Consider the following 16611-nt stretch of genomic DNA (forward strand, 5'->3'; position numbering starts at 1 on the left):
TCATGCTGAATAGTAAAGCAGTCAAGACACCTGTCCTTTTAAATGGCATTATGCCAAGTATCAATTCATCTCCTCATCATAGATGTGACACTGAGGTTAATTCTTTTGCTGTGAAATAATTTGCCATTTTGCTTGGAGCCCACTAATAATCATGCATATTAAAGTTTAACCTTTGCACCATCATTAGCATATAGTGGCATCCCACACAGAAAGCAGGGCTCTGCAAAAACACTGTGGTTTAGAAAATATAAAACTGTGTTTCAAATACTATAGTCAACCTTTCTGGTAATAAAATTGTTCAGACAGTCGTGTAGGATGGGATTCATCAATAGCCAGTTTTATGATTTCTCTGTTAATGTCTCATGTAAGTGGAAAGCAGTTTGAAAACCGATACCTCTTAAGTGATCAGAGACTTCAGAGCTTCAGGAACCACCAGGTTAAGTGGAGCCAAAGTCAATTTAAAACATGTTGCTGCTATATTTATGACATTGGGACACGACAGCAAGGGCTCTGATGTGATTAGGATCTGCTGGGAGGAATCTGTTTGGTGCTTGTTGCCCATCTATTCCCAATTTGATTCCATTTAACACTCGGCTAAGGTAAGATCAGGTTACCGTCAATTTCTATTGTCAGCCTGTCCTGCGCTGCTTATCAGGCTATTTTCTGCAGCCCAGTGGCTCCGCTAAAAAGATACTATCATTTATCTTTTTTCACTCAGGGAAGGCTTAATGACACTGAGCCATGTCTGTGAAATGAAAGGAATCCAAGTGACAAAACACACCAGGGTCAGAGGTTGAAAATAAACACAAACCTCAGAGAAAAATAAGAGACTGTAACTTGTTTTCCAGAGGAGAATTTCATCCTGTTAGATAAGGGCAATCCTGAAATCTCTGTCTCTCTCTCACACACACACACAGTCTATCTCTTTGTCTTTGTATAAGTAAACAAGCATTAGGAAACCCAACCAAAGCCGAACTGATGAAACATGACTTGACAGCTGGAGCTCTCATCTCCAAACAATCTCAAAACAAGCTAAACTCGCCCGATTTACTTTCCAGCACTGTGACACAGTAATACTTGCACTAAATTAAAAGTCAAGAAAAAAACTATTGAGGGCCAACAACACATTTTAATAAGTTAGAACCCGTTTTCCAAAGGCATGTTGATGAAATCATAATTCTAATCATCCCTCAATTAAACAAGTGCAGTGTAAGTGCAGCAGTAATAGAGTAATCACATGACTAAAGGACTAATGAAACTTGGCAAACACACTACTGTGCACAGACGGGTATATTAAAGTGGAAACAGATACTTTCGACCAATTAAAACACACCTATGTGATGGGGCTGGCAGCATTTCCCAGTTTAGAGGAGAGTGATTAGCTTTTTTCTCAATGGGAGTGACATCACCCATCATAGTGAGCTCTTTCTGGGACAGCTAATGAGTTACATCATCAAGAGGAAGTGAGCTCGGCCAGGGTGATTCATAGAGAGCCCCGCAGGAGTCTTAAATGTGTGTGTGTGTGTGTGTGTGTGTGTGTGTGTATGGGGTGATAGGGGTGGCTAATGGATAAAACCCCAACACCTGCTCCCTCTCACTGTCTCTGTCCAACAGACTTGCTGTTGCCATGTTACTGGTTACTCCGGCATTTCTTTGACCAACAATCTCTCAGTTTCAAGTGACCATGACCACCTGTGAAACCTCTCAGTAATATCCACTTTGCTTCAGGTATAGTCAAAGACAATACCTAGATATCCACATCACTACATCAACAATATTTTAAGACAGTATACAGTTACTTGGTAGATGAGTGATCAGAATGCAACAAGAGTGCAGAGGACAGTTTACATTTTTATATAAGCAACTTGTCAATGTAATCCAAATATAGCAGCCAAATCTCTAGGAAGATATTATGTTTTACTATAACACTGAAAACGATCTTCTCATGGTTGAAACAGCTGTTTATTTCAGATAAAAAGGGAGATTAATTCCTGTTTTTTTCCCAGAGTGTTATTGATATCATGCCAGGAAGAAACTGTAATGCACAACTAGGTATAAAGCAAAACTAGAATTACCACCAGGCAGTTGCAGTTACAGTTTACATCCATGTCTGTCCAGATCCATATGTGGCCACGACAGTTGACAGTGCTTCAAATATGGATGTTTTTGCAAAGAAGCTACATATTCAGCTACATCTTTAACCCGACAGCACAGGAAATCTGTACAGTCAGCACAGTTTCAAGATGGACACCCAAGATTAGTGTCACCAACTTAGTATCTGACCAAATGTCTCCCCTTCTGTTCCTGAGATATGGTGTTGAAAAATGGACAGAAAAATGTTTTTTTGCAGAACATTATGATGTCAGAGTGAAGCTGACCTTTGACCTTTTAGATATAAAATGTCATTTTATCCTATTAGATATTGTGTGACCTTTGACCACCAACATCTAATCAGTTCATTGTAGAGTCCAGATGGATGTTTGTGCCAAATTTGGTGTTCTTGAGATATTGTGTTCACAAGAATAAGACGGAAGGACAACCCAAAAACATAATACATACAAGCATACAGGAAGCATACAATAAAGAGCATTTCCCAATTCCAAAATCTTAAATAGTTTCATGCAGATTCTGCGATGAAATAGTGTTGCCCAAGTCTCATCTCTCACAAGAAGCCAATTTTTGGGCTTCCATTAATCAGTAAAGAGAATGATCTTGCAATAAATCCTTGAGCACATCCCTCATGAAGCAAATTGATGTTTTATTTATTACTCATTGGTGCCAACTGTTTGACAGTTTTTCAAATGTTGGTGACTTTTATACCTCAGAGTGCGGCTACAATCCTAAAATAAACTGTGTAATCACATTTATATTTTATCTGACTCACTCTTTATCTCACATTTAATTATTTATATTCATACACTTCTATTTTATCTAAAGAAGGTTTTGCAGTTGGTGGCATATAAAAAGCCAGATAAGTGAAGCTGGTAATATTAGTATTGTTGAATTATATACTGTAGGAAGATCACTTGGTAGCCATGTAACAGTAATTGCAGGCCTGGATGATCATTACATGGGATTGTTCACCATTAAAATCCATTTCCTGTCTTCCTGATTACACGACTGTCACAACGTGCCCTCACTCTTCAACCACATACACAAATAAAACCACACAGCGCTAACAACACACTGCATCAATAACCGCCTGTGGGAAAATAGGTGGAAATGGTAGAAAGGTGCGATTATGCCTCAACCAGCTACCTACCCCTCACCACACACCCAAATAAACAAACAGTTTACTGAAAGTGCCCTGGAAGTCTGACATTTCTGCTGTTTCACTGAAGGTTAAAAAAAAAATCAAGAGTAAGAAAATGTTCTTATGTGACAAAATTGCACTATGAGGGTGCAAAAAGCGATTATTTTATCCTTAAGTGGCATAAATTAAGTGGTTTTGCAGACATGATGCAGCATGGAAGGACTCACAGATGTGCACATACAATTATATACAACCTCTGTGCTTCAAGTAACTGCAATTTATTCACACTCTTATTCAACTGCGACATTTTATTGTGAAATTTTATTGCCACTCAAAAGTGAGGAGAGGGTGTCCTATGGTTTTTCCTTTTTTTTCCTTTTGGTTTATATTTACCCGAGGACAAACTGAAGGCCAACTGGAAACCAAAGAAAAGAAAAATGTTAATATGCTGCTGCTCTGGGCAGAGCCATGAGGCTTCTGTTCTGCTTCTACTGCCAAAACTGACAGCAGATTGTGAGGCAAATGTCACACTGTGTATTCTTCAGTTTCATAGTTTTACTTAAAAGCTTTGAGATCACTGGTCATTATGACTAGGTCTAAAGTAATGTCTAATTGAACAACTCTGAGGCTATTTTACTTTCTTATTACACTGGATCTAGTTTAAAACTTTCATGAGTGCAATTTTTGCCTTACTCCGTCCATTTTTGTCTGTTTTGGGGATTAAGTTGGACTCCAGTTTTTTGCTTTATAGGCGTCTGGCATGATAATTCAAGCCCAGTTAAAGTAGCTCAAATATTTGAAGTGATTCCCAAATATATTCTGGCCCAGATCTGTTGCTTTGATGTACACTTTGCTCTCTCAGTACAAAACCTACCCTCTCTGAATAATACTGACATCAGAAGGACGTGGTGAGGCAGAACAAAGCGGTGGGCATGGCAGTGAGTGACAGGACTTGGCACAGAGAGCTGGATCTTCTGCAGTGATCACACTCTTATCCCTTGTGCTTAGCATATTGGAAATGGGCACACTGCCCAGAACAAAATATTGGACAAATTATGCTAGTGTGTGTGTGTGTGTGTGTGTGTGTGTGTGTGTGTGTGTGTATTTAAACATACTCCTACAACAGAGAGGGGTGACACACATCGTATGACTTGCGTTTGTTTGTGTGTGAGTGTATGAGTGTATGGGTTAAGTGTAAGTACGCTCCACACACACCTACAACTGCTCAGGACATTGGGGTCATCTTCACTCGAGATGAAAACGACTCATTTCAATGACACACGCTCTCTTATGTCTACAATGGACTAGGTGTTGTCACAGATCACAATCATTGTAGCTGCAGTTTCTATTGATTCCAGTTTCATGAGGCAAAATCGGGGCCCGATCCAACAAAGTCCACTATAGAGTGCCCCAGGAATGAGTCCTAAAACCTGGAAGTGAGTTAGCATTTTACCACTCCCGGTTCCCTCGTCTTTAAGTCAATGGGTTTTTGACTGGGTTTTTGGTTGGATGTCTGAAATAAGGTCTGTGGTTAACACAAGCTTAAGAGACTTTCATGTTTTGTTCTACAACATAAAATGTGTCAGTAAATACCTCACTTGAGAATTTTTTGAGGTTTTTATTCATCTTAAGAAAGACTGTTAACAAGACTGTAACAAGAGGCTAAATGAGACTACAGAACGTCATCATGCATCAAGCACGTTAAATCATGCGACAGTGGTGTTGTTCATTCATAGCCTAATGTTTGCTTTTTACTTCTGGCCATTGCATTTAGGCTTAAGTGTAAAAGTGGTGTTCATTTGTAAAGATTATCTTCCTGAACAAAACATGTAGACATCATAAATGTTTGTTGGCCACGTAGCTTATTTTTTGCAATAATCCAAAATCTAATGGATTTTTTTTTTTTTTTTTGCAGTTTTGAGGATTATTTCACATATGTAGAGCATGAAAGAGATAAGGGAAAACAGAAAAAAGAAAATACATCAATACATACATAAAACATAAACAAACAGAAGCGTTAGCAATATCAGGAAATAAGTGTTAATAATAAACTGATAATAAATTAAGACATTTAAAAAAGAAAACAAAAGCTAATTTCTTTATACATTATTTCATAAGATGTAGTTAAACAAACTCATAAATTCAAATTTAAGTTAGACGATACATTATATAACTACTAGGTTTACTATAAGTACACACAGATATCAACATACATGATCTCACCCATGAATGTGTGTGTACCCAAACATGGACACATAGTTACCTACATATTTATGTGAATGATAAAACACAAGAAAGCACTTCTATGCTATCAATCTCAATACTTCAGCTGTCCCATAATCAAAGATCATTGGGAACATTGTCTTTTATATATCTCAACCATTTTTCCCGTCTCCCTTCAAAAATATGCACTTGATTTCTAACTCTGACAGTAAGTTTTTCCATTTTGTATATCTCCCAGTGATTTTCCCAATGGAAAAATCTGATAGGCTTTTTGATGAGGGAATCAGGGCAATGCTAACTTCCATGTCGGCTTACAGAAAAATGTCATCCCTGGAGCACTCTATTCTGTGATTGATTTAAATGTTTTGGCTCCGTACAGTAAATAAATAGGATCTAGTAATGTGCAAGTAAGGTCTGTGTGAAGGGGGGATGTAAGTGGCCAAGAACATATGCTAAACTGTATTGTAATGTTATTTATTTACTCTATAATGACACTGACAACCCCCAAGCCGAATGTCACACCCTCAAAATGGTTTTCCCATTGTGCCATGTGGAGCTGCCAGGATGAGAGAATGAAAGTAAGGAGGGAGGTGAGAAATGGGGAGACGTGGACAGAAAGATGGTTGGATGAAGGAGGTGATCAAGGTGAAGGAGAACTAAGTGATAAATAAATTAAGGGGAAGGTTATTGTGGACATGAGGGAGACAATCAAGAAAGACGGAGAAAGCGAGAAGACTTTGTGGCTTAAGGATGATGGCAGGATGAATCAATCAGGGTACAAGTGACTGCAGGGGGCCGTGAAAAAAGCCGAGTCCTTCCAAGAAGAACAACATCAGCGATTGTTTCAGCAAGTGCACCCAAAAAAACATTGAAGGACAACATCCTCTAGAGGCCGTCATAATCATGACAGAAGCAAAGGAGGAATCAGATGACATTGTTATTGAGTGACTAGGCCCCCCAAGAGCGCCACCTCACCTTGCTTACAATTTTTTTTTCAGTGGCCACTTGTGGTATTGCAGCAAAAAAATCCCCTGTGGCCCAACAAGCATTGTACCTATACACCACCAATATAAAGAAGACATCTGTAAAACTGCTGACAAGAAACCTCCAACTGCAAACAAGGTCAATTATGACTCTTTCTATGTTTTGTTTTGGATCCATGCACGTTTTATATATGTAAAACTTTCCTCGTGCCGTGAAAAGCTATTTAAAAACCCTGGATGCCATTACAATGTAAAGTCTACTGTGGAATTGCGGGCAGGGCCAGCAGGAATGACACTACTGCGCGTATTCCGTGGGCCACATACCCGTAAGCTAGAAACTTTTTTTGGTGTACCTGCCAGGCGAGCAACTCTATTACACTGAACAGGTGCCATCTTAGCTTTCAGTAACTAATTAAAAAATCAGCAAAAATGCCACAAAAAAAAAGAGATACATTAAAGAACATTTAGACACAGTGTCCCCTCTACATTGTTTGTCCGCCAGAATGTACTGACACGTTTAGTTTTCAGTTGTATAATGTCTGTCTTGATAAATATCTTCACAATTCTTTAAAAAATAAACTTAAGAGATACATAATTTTGATTATATATTCCATTTTTAACTCAAAAATGTCAACAGTATTGTTTCTGGTCTTTTCACTGTCAGGTTCAGAGAAGTTGATAACAGATGCTTCAGATGAGACTTTTAGTTTTATATCATTTTTCATTTGGTTTGTTTTGTCAAATATTGCCTATTTTAAAATCAGAATTTTGTCAGTTTTAACCAGGAAAAGTTTCTCTTTGTGTTAAGACATCAAATGATGCATTTGACAGGTCTGGTGGTTTTCTGTTAAATTTATGAACGAGAAAGACGTGATTGAAACCAGTTGTTTTCAGTACTGAGCAAACCGAATGATACTCTGCTGAACCCACCTAGTTTTAGCCCTAATTCTTTTCATTAATGAACAAGTGATCTGTGTGAAGAACAAACATGCTATACACCCACACACACACACAATCCTCTCTCTTCCTCCCTCCTCTCTCTCTCCAGAGTGAAAGTAGATCCAGGCAGTAAAGGGATCCAGATATTGTAATAGCCACTTAAATGGGGTCTACTGTAGCCCACAGCTGCTGCCTGCCTCAGGTCTATGTCCACCCCCCCCCCCACCCCCCCCCCCACCCCTTCTCCTCCTGGCGGCCTCAGGACGTTTCAGCCCGTCCTGCTTCTGCTGGTGGTTGGTCTTCCTCCCTGAGGGCACACAGGGCTGTTAGGCCACCATTAGTCCTGCTAATGGGCCTGACAACTGCGCCACATCCTCAGCATTTAGACCTCCTCTGTCTGAGATATGGATATCGACCACTTCAATGGAAATGGAGAGTAGGGGCAAGGGGTGGGAGTCGATTTGATATGTACATATAGGCATGAACGTTATGCACAAACACACACACACACAAGATGCCTGGCATAGCCACAGTACAGTCAACAGAATGGACGGACACACACACACACATTAACATGCACTCAGACTAAAATCAAAAGTTTGACTCACCAGTAATCTTCTTGTAAGTGAATGTGTGTTTTATGTGGGCTGCTGTTAGTTGGATACAAAGTCCATCTTGGCTCAGTGTGTGTGTGTTTCTGTCTTGCTGTGTCTCTGTGTATGTATTACATTCAAACCTTCATGGTAGCATCAAATTGTGTCTTGTAACCATTCCAGGCGGGTCCTGCTCTCAGTTTCCACTAAAGGTTTTGATATCCATGTTTAAATTTCAGCCACAATTAACTCCTGAGAAAATGTTTCCATCACCACCGAGAGTGATTTTAAAAAAAAAAATGCAATGGTGAATCATTTTTCTGATTAATTTTTCATTGTTGTCCCAGGCTAAATATTCTCTGTATGAACTGAAATGTATTGAATTCTATTGTAAATTTTTTCACGTAGACGGGCGCATTCATGTTTGCATGTCCATGTGTAGGCTATGTACCCTCCCTTCCCCCGCATGGCAAAAATGGGGGCCCCCCCAAAAGCCCTGTGTAATTCAAACGCTGGTTAAGTGGAAATCTTCAACAAACAGTTTAATAAGTACGGTTAATAACGACAGAGCCGGTGGTAGAGGTTGCAGATAGTCTTGTATTCCTTAAATTCAGTGGTCCCTAAACTAACTCCATCAAAGACAGGTATTTATCATTAAATCTTTAATTTGATGTCTGCTGTAATCCACCAGGCCTTACAGCAGGAGCCCCGCACCTGTAGGAGTAGAAACTCTGAGACTGGCAGTGCTACTGCTACGTTCCACCAACTGAACAACAACACTTGTGCAGGAAATCTTCCAGTGTTGCTTGTCTATATTTTATAAATGATGAGCAATCATCTAGAGCAGAATATCTTGGCACAATGTGCAGCAGAGTACTTTCACTGTAAATTAATTCACCAGGAAGCAGAGAAAGACTGGCAGACAATGGCCCTGCATAGTAAGCTTTGCCTGCCTCACTTGATTAATTTCACGCAAGCACCCACAGAGGAGAGCCTCGAAGGAAGCTTTCACCAGTGCCTTCCCGTGTCTGTCATAACGCACAAGATGTGGGCTAAGTGACTAGCCTACATCATGCAAATTTAACAGAATAATCTACTTCAACTAGGTCTCTTTAGGCAGCCTAGACTCAGCATATGACTGGTTATTACACATGCACACATATTACTGTGAATCTAAAACTGTCAGGAAACTTTCACCCACTGCACTTATTGATGCTGCCTTTCATACAAGTTATCGGGACAACATGTTAAAGAAGTTTGTCTACTGTCAAACATTTATACTGTTTATATGAGGGTAACTATCTCTTTAATATCTCTGCTTGCATTGGGTCATTGTGGATAATGTGTCAAATCAATAAGCCAGACTGTTTAAATGTGAGAATGTGTAATGATTTGTCTGGTATTTTCTCTGCCAAACTAGTCATTTTTTAAAATCCATAAACAGCTTCTCACTTGATTTTCAAGAAATGTCACTATATCGTGTATGCTAAATGGACCCGGACTTGTATAGTGCCTTTCTGGTCTTCCGACCACTCAAGCGCTTTTACGCTACTTGTCACATTCATCCGTTCATACGCTGGTGGCCAAAGCCACCATACAAAGTGCACCACTACTCAGCTACTCATTTTACACATTCACATGCAATTTGGGGTTCGGTATCTTGGCCAAGGATACTTCAACATGCAGACTGGAGGAGCTGGAGATTGAGCCGTCAATCTTCCGATTACTGGACGACCAGCTCTACCTCTTGATCCGCAGCTGCCCCATCAATGTACATGCTGATGTATATATTGCAAGATTCAATGGCTGTGATAGAGGGGTTTCCATGTCACCCACTCCTATCTGAAATGCTGCTGTTTTGTGCAGTCTACAAAATCAACTGTCTCTACATCTTCCATGTCTTTATAGCCAGGTGCCTTTTGACACTATTTTTATGAACTCAAGTCATGGGCCTATAGGCTACCTCCTTTCTTTCAAAGCATACATGGACTAAATACGTTAAATACATTAATGTAAAGAACAACTGACAAAACAAGCTCTTTTTTACATCTCTTATATGTATGTGTGGACAAATAACCACTATGTGTCACCTTTTAAGACTGTTAATCTCCTTTAAAAAACTAAATGTGCCAGTTTTCGTAACTGTGAAAAACACTTAAAAAGACATGTGGCAAATGTTAGACAGAATTCATACAATATTATTTTTTAATTATATAATCCTCATATGGTAACAAATGGGTGACAAAGTCCTCACCTGCAGCCTCCGTCTTCGGATGATGCCAGAATCATCCATGGCGCGAGTCCGGGTTCACACCTGTCGGAGGGTCTCGTGGGCTCCTGTGGTTTCCAGGTGACGGGGGCGAGGAGAAGCCCCACTCTCGCGTGGCTTTCGGCGAGAGTCAATTTACTACTAAACCGAAATGCTTGGCGGAGTGTCGGCTGCTCTTAGCATCATTTACCAGCGAGAAGCAGATGATGTCCGCCAGTTATCTGAGGGTTAATTGGTGCTCTTATAGTCAGTGTGGCAAATAACAGGAAATGAGCGATCCTCCCGCCTTACAGCCAAAAAAACTACACTATCAAATATGACCAAAGTGTATAAAAAGTGCCGCTCCTGAGCTCGACCCCAGCCCACATCCCTTGCTGGCAGAGACTGTCAGAGACTACTGACTAGGCTGCTCTGTAGTGGGAACTGCTGAATAAGCGAGAGGCTGCACGGTGGGATCAGCGTGCTCTGCATGAACTGAAGTCCAGCTGGGAGACAGAGAAGGAACCCCCTGAACAGCCCAGACTGTCAGAGCGAAGCTTATCACACCACAGATCACATAAACCTAACACGTTTGCAGTCATCTTTCACCTCCTGAACATCTAGAGCGAATCACAGTTCAAACACAAAAACAAGTGCAGCACTCACAGCCAAGATCAACCGAGTCAACTACTGTCATCCTTTAAAATGCCTCTATCACAACGATCTTCCGTCGGTCAACAAGCTGCAGAAATCCACTACATGTTCCACAGACAGCCAGAGCACATTCAAACACAGCCTGTGTGCTGAGAAGGCATCAGTGCAAGCATGTACATTGAGTTCTTTGCATGCATATTGCACAGTATTGCACAACTACAAATCTCGATTACATGACGCATCCACGCGCTGTCAGAGCTCCTGTGCACTAAAAAAAGGCGATATCAATGAGAATCTGTAGCGACTCTATACGTCCCTCTGTTGAACGATGCACACACACACAACACACACATCGGAACAGAAAGCAGGTTGATCACTTCACGTTTTCGTCCTCCAGTAAACAGATCTGTCCGTTTTCTCCTCTCCTCACAGATACACGATGTGTTCACTCTGTTCTTCTCTGGTGGAACATTGATTTTCTCGCGAAAAACGATCTGTGGTCGCTACACAGGCTTCTCTCCATCCACAGCTCTTACCACCCACTTCCTACTACCAATGACGTTTAACCCTTCAGCGACCGGAGCCTTGCGTCAGCTATGAACGTGTATTTTTCATAGGCCTATAGCCTACAAGTTTTCAAGTCAGTTGTATTATCACCCCCCAAAAACAAACAAAACTATCATACATTTCTTAAATATGAAAACATATTCTAGACTTAGGCGGTTTTGATAATCAATTTATCAATTTAGTAATTTTTCAAGCAAAAGAAATGGTGCATTTCTCCAGCTTCTCAAATGGCAGGATTGTGCTGCTTCAATTTGTCTTGTCAAATAGTAAATTGAATATCTTCAATTAGCATTTTTCACAATTTTTTCATTTCGTAGAGAAAAATTCATCGATTTCATGAAAAAAAAGGGCAAATTCACTGATAATGAAAAGAATCGTTGGCTACAGCCCTCGTATGATGGCAGATTCCTCATCTGTCCCATTTACTGATTTCTTTGTGAGTTTTGTATCAATCTTTGTTTGTCACGTTTTTAATCCAAGGTTCTGTATGTAACTTTCAGCAAATCCTTGTTATCAGTGACACCACCTCTCTCTGAGGCCATTAGGTGAACTTCAGCCAATATCCTGGTGCCTGCACTCGCACTCCGTAGCAGCTGGGCATCACCCAAAACAGTGACAAACACGAGACCGTGACTGACCAGCATCATGCAGATAGAATGCTGGGAAAAAAATGACATCCTATTTAGAATAACGTGACTATCTGCAATGTTCCTATATTTCATCTGGACCATTGGCTCCATGATACTAATGAGCTTGCTGTTTGCAAGCAGCAGCGCCGGGCCTACCCTGTGTAACGGCAGCAACAGAAAGTTTCCTGATCTGGCGAGGACTCAGGCTGGTCCTGGATCAGACCCCCCACGCTCAGTCTAGCTCTGGCTGAATTCAAGTTGCTACAGGGCGCTAAGTAAAGGTCTGTCTCTGCTGGACCGCCACTGCAAAATGAGTGTAATGGAATCACAACATGTGTGGATTTTGTGTTGTGTTGGATGCCGGTCATTTGTTGATGCAAACTCCATTTTTTAGCTAATGTTAGCTGGTGTTGCACAGTGTTAGTGATGTAGTGGAGCAGAGGAGAGACAAGGCCCGCATCCTTTAGATTTTCCCAGAAAATTTGTCCCAAGTCCTTTACATAGAAGTCAGTCCACAGGTTGTTATAGGCAACTGAGAAAAGCTGGGAAAGTCTCAGTTTTTAAGTTACATTACTACCTGTTCACCTGTTAGCAATTAAAAAACGATTTGTACATGTAAAAAACAGGTAACTTGCACATCTGTGAAGGCACCATGAATGCTGAAAGGTATATACAGGTTTGGGAGCAACATATGCTGCCATTTAGACAATTTCTTTTTTAGGGATGCCCCTGCTTATTTCAGCAAGACAATGCAAAGCCACATTCTGCTCCTGTGGCTTCGTAGCAAAAGAGTGTGGGTACTAGACTGGTTTCTGCAGTCCAGACCTGTCTCCCATTGAAAATGTGCGGTGCATTATTAAGTGCAAAGTACAACAGCGGAAACCCCGGACTGCTGAGAAACTGAAGTTGTATATCAAGCAAGAACAGGAGAGAATTTTACTTTCAAAACAACAATTACTGTTATTAATTCCCAAATACTTACTAAGCATTAAACATGTTTTACATAACATCCAAATGTTTCTGGAATCGGGGTTGTAGAAAATTTACTATATCAAGATTAAAGCAGCAATTAACATTTACTTTTATTACTGATTGATATGAGGACTATTTTCTTGATTTATGGACCCAGACCTGCCCTTGTATTGCACCTTTCTAGTTTCCAGCCACTGTAACACTACATGTCACACTCACCCATTCACACACACTTTCACACACTGGTGACCAAGGCTACTACAAAAGGTGCCACCTGCTACTCAGCTAAATCATTCACACAATGTAGGGTTCAGCTTCTTGCCCAAGGATTCTTTGACATGCGGAGTAGAGGACCCAGGCATTGAACCACTGATTTTCCATTCAGTGGATGACACACTCTACCTCCTGAGCCAAAGCACCTCTGGTTGTTTAGCCTATGAAAATGGTAAAAAGTGCTTTGTTTTGTCTAATCCACTGTCCAAAACCCAAACTTATCATATAAAACAGAGAAAAGCAGCACATTCTTACAATCTTGGGATGTTGGAATAGGGGATGGTGGGAAGTTTTGCTTGAGCAACAACTTAAACAATATCAACTTCTCAAGCTTTGCATAGAGAGTCACTTGGTTCCTTCATGGTTAAAGTGCTTTGTCTAAATGTGTTTGTTACTTTGTCCGTCCATACACTGTACGTGTGTCTGAATTAACAGTCAACACAGCCTGCCGTCATGCCTCCATTGCTTTTCCAATGAAAAATGGCATCTAGCATTATGCATTATTCAACATTCACACACCTGTCACACATGGGATTCACTGCCACATAACATTTCACAGCTCCTCACCCTTCGGTTACTTGCATCCCTGATCCAAATGTTAATGAATGAATGCTGGCATGGAAACAAATACCCACCATGGTGATTTTAAAGAGAAAAATCCTGGCTGCTGTTAACATATTAACTAAAACTGTGTGTCCTCTGCAGGTCTTATATTCATTCAAAGCGAACCATCCTGCCCCCACTGAGTCTGTAGATGTATGGTCAATAACATAACTGCATCCCCTGATCAATACTGAAGGAAAAGCCACCACTAAGCAATAGTAATCACTGACTATACTGAAAAAGGTCAAAGTCCATCGCTGAGTTCACACAGTGTGGGGCGTTTGTCAGGATGATGTTTCACTGTTAAACATTCTCACAAGAAAGAAAGCGAAAAAAAAGAGTTGGTCAAAGGTGGCTGATGGGACGGATCAATGTGGAGAGAAAAAAAGACACAAGAGGCCGAGCAGCTGGTCCGGCTCCAGCTCCAGGACAGAGGGAGACAAGAGGGAGACTTAGTGGCTTTTAGCATCGTGGCCTTAATGTTCCCCGTCTCTCTGAGCAGACTGAGCTGGCAGGCTTTAGTCCCTCTCACCCTGAGATTTACTGCTGACAGATCACTCTGGCTCCAACCTCAGCACCCCACCACCTCCATCACCACCACCACCACTTCAAGTCCTTCACTCTCAAGAGAACATACGCACAAGGAGAACTCCCTCATCTACTGTTGGCATAGCAGCATGTTTTGTGAAAGAAGAAGACTGCAGTGATTTTTTGGTCAGTTAATCTGCAGATTATTTTTCTAGAGTGAAACAGTCTCATAATATATGAAATGACAAAAAATATATATTGTGAGTACATGTCCACCACAAGTTCACAAAGCCCAAAATGAGCTCTTCAAATTTTGTCAGAGCAAAAGTCCAACACCCCAAAATATTAAACTTTTAATCCATCCATTCATCTTCTAACCACTTCATCCTCTTGAGGGTCGCGGGGGGGCTGGAGCCTATCCCAGCTGACATTGGGCGAGAGGCAGGGTACACCCTGGACAGGTCGCCAGACTATCGCAGGGCTGACACATAGAGACAGACAACCATTCATGCTCACATTCACACCTATGGACAATTTAGAGTTATCAATTAACCTAATCCCCAATCTGCATGTCTTTGGACTGTGGGAGGAAGCCGGAGTGCCCGGAGAGAACACACGCTGACACGGGGAGAACATGCAAACTCCGCACAGAAGGGCTCCCACACCCGGGATCGAACCGGGAACCCTCTTGCTGTGAGGCGAAAGTGCTAACCACCACTCCACCGTGCTGCTAAACTTTTAATCATATGTAAAAAAAAAAAAATAAAAAAACAAGACATGCTTACATTTGACAAGCTTGAACCTGCAAATATTTTGTATTTATGCTAAAATACTTTATTGAAACTATAATTACTAATTAATTAATCATTTAAAGCTCTGTGGCTCAAAAAGCAAGGACACAGTAAAACGTTGGTACCAACATTAGGCTTCTCTGAAGATCCTTTAAAAATCCCCCTTAACTCAAGTGTTCATGAGTCTTATGGCTTCTGGAATTGAACCAAACTTATTATAGGCAATCTTAAAAGCATTCCAGACGGCATGCTTAAAAAAAGTCACGATGAACATGTGTGGGGGCATTGAGATTCGCATTATGCATTTCACAGCATTTGTTTTGTATTGCGTGTAAGCTGTGTGTTAGCTCTCTGTGCCAACAATTTTATAACAGTGGTTAACAACACTGTTGTCAGTGCTTGTCCTTTTGACAAAGGGAAGTAGGCATGATTTTAAGAAGTAACTACAGATGATGCTGAGTCTGTTTCTCCCATTGCATCTCATGAAATCTCAGTCATCAAGTGTTTGCAGGTCTGGATGGTTTCCTTACATAAAGGAATACTCTGGAAATTTAGTCTAAATGCAGGGGACTCACAAGAGACAATTTAAAATCAATTATCAAAATGGAAGTGTCAGTGGCCAAGATATCCTAACTTTTAGTGAGAATCAATCACCAAAAACTCTGGATCCAACATTTCCCATGATGCAGTTCAATAGTGTTTTAGTGGGCCTCCTAAATGCCCACTTCTTTCAAAGCTCCCTCCAGAGCCACAGAGGATATTATTAAACTCTTTCACAGGTTGGGTAGTTCTTCTCGAAACTAATAAAGTGAAATATTGTGTAAGGTCTGTGGAGTGCCCCACACTTAGGCCATGAATAATTGTTTAAGTACTCTGATCTATGTGTTTTGGTGAAATTTTCATCTATGTAGTGTTACATAATGATACATTTAAATCCATCAATTTTCCATCACAATAATCTACAGGTTCTTGCAATAATCAGATGTTAATCTGAAAATTACTGAGTGAGAATTCAAACAAGTATGCTGATGATATTTTTTATTACACTACACTGAAAACTCCTATTAGCAACATCACTTGAAAGTCTTAAATGTGTCTGTGTCCAATAGGTGTAACAATATTATGTGCCGGGGAACTTGTCAGCAGGAGAACATCGAAAATGTATGATTACATCTTAGATGTGAATCCAGTCATGTTGGCATCAACCTTTTTAAAGCTAAGGTAGGCAGAAATCTGAAATCTCCCCTTTGTTGTCCTAAGCCCCTCCCACCAGACGACCATGGATTTATTTTATTGTATTTCATTGTAGAGTTGTGCATAGCGCATCCGCTCAGCCCCTCCTTTCCCCGCTCTTT

General features: G+C 40.6%; 1 protein-coding gene across 1 annotated transcript in view; it reads right to left on the reverse strand.

Moving 5' to 3' along the window:
* The window catches only part of mast1a (microtubule associated serine/threonine kinase 1a), a 91004-nt gene extending 79589 nt beyond the window's left edge, over nucleotides 1–11415 (reverse strand). Inside the window, exon 1 of the mRNA XM_050044118.1 lies at nucleotides 10246–11415. Coding sequence (XP_049900075.1) covers nucleotides 10246–10284 — 39 coding nt within the window. The 5' untranslated portion in view covers nucleotides 10285–11415. The remainder of the gene's footprint in view (nucleotides 1–10245) is intronic.
* Between the last annotated feature and the right edge of the window lie 5196 nt (nucleotides 11416–16611).

This window comes from Epinephelus moara, chromosome 5 (assembly GCF_006386435.1).
Source record: "Epinephelus moara isolate mb chromosome 5, YSFRI_EMoa_1.0, whole genome shotgun sequence".
NCBI lineage: Eukaryota > Metazoa > Chordata > Actinopteri > Perciformes > Serranidae > Epinephelus > Epinephelus moara.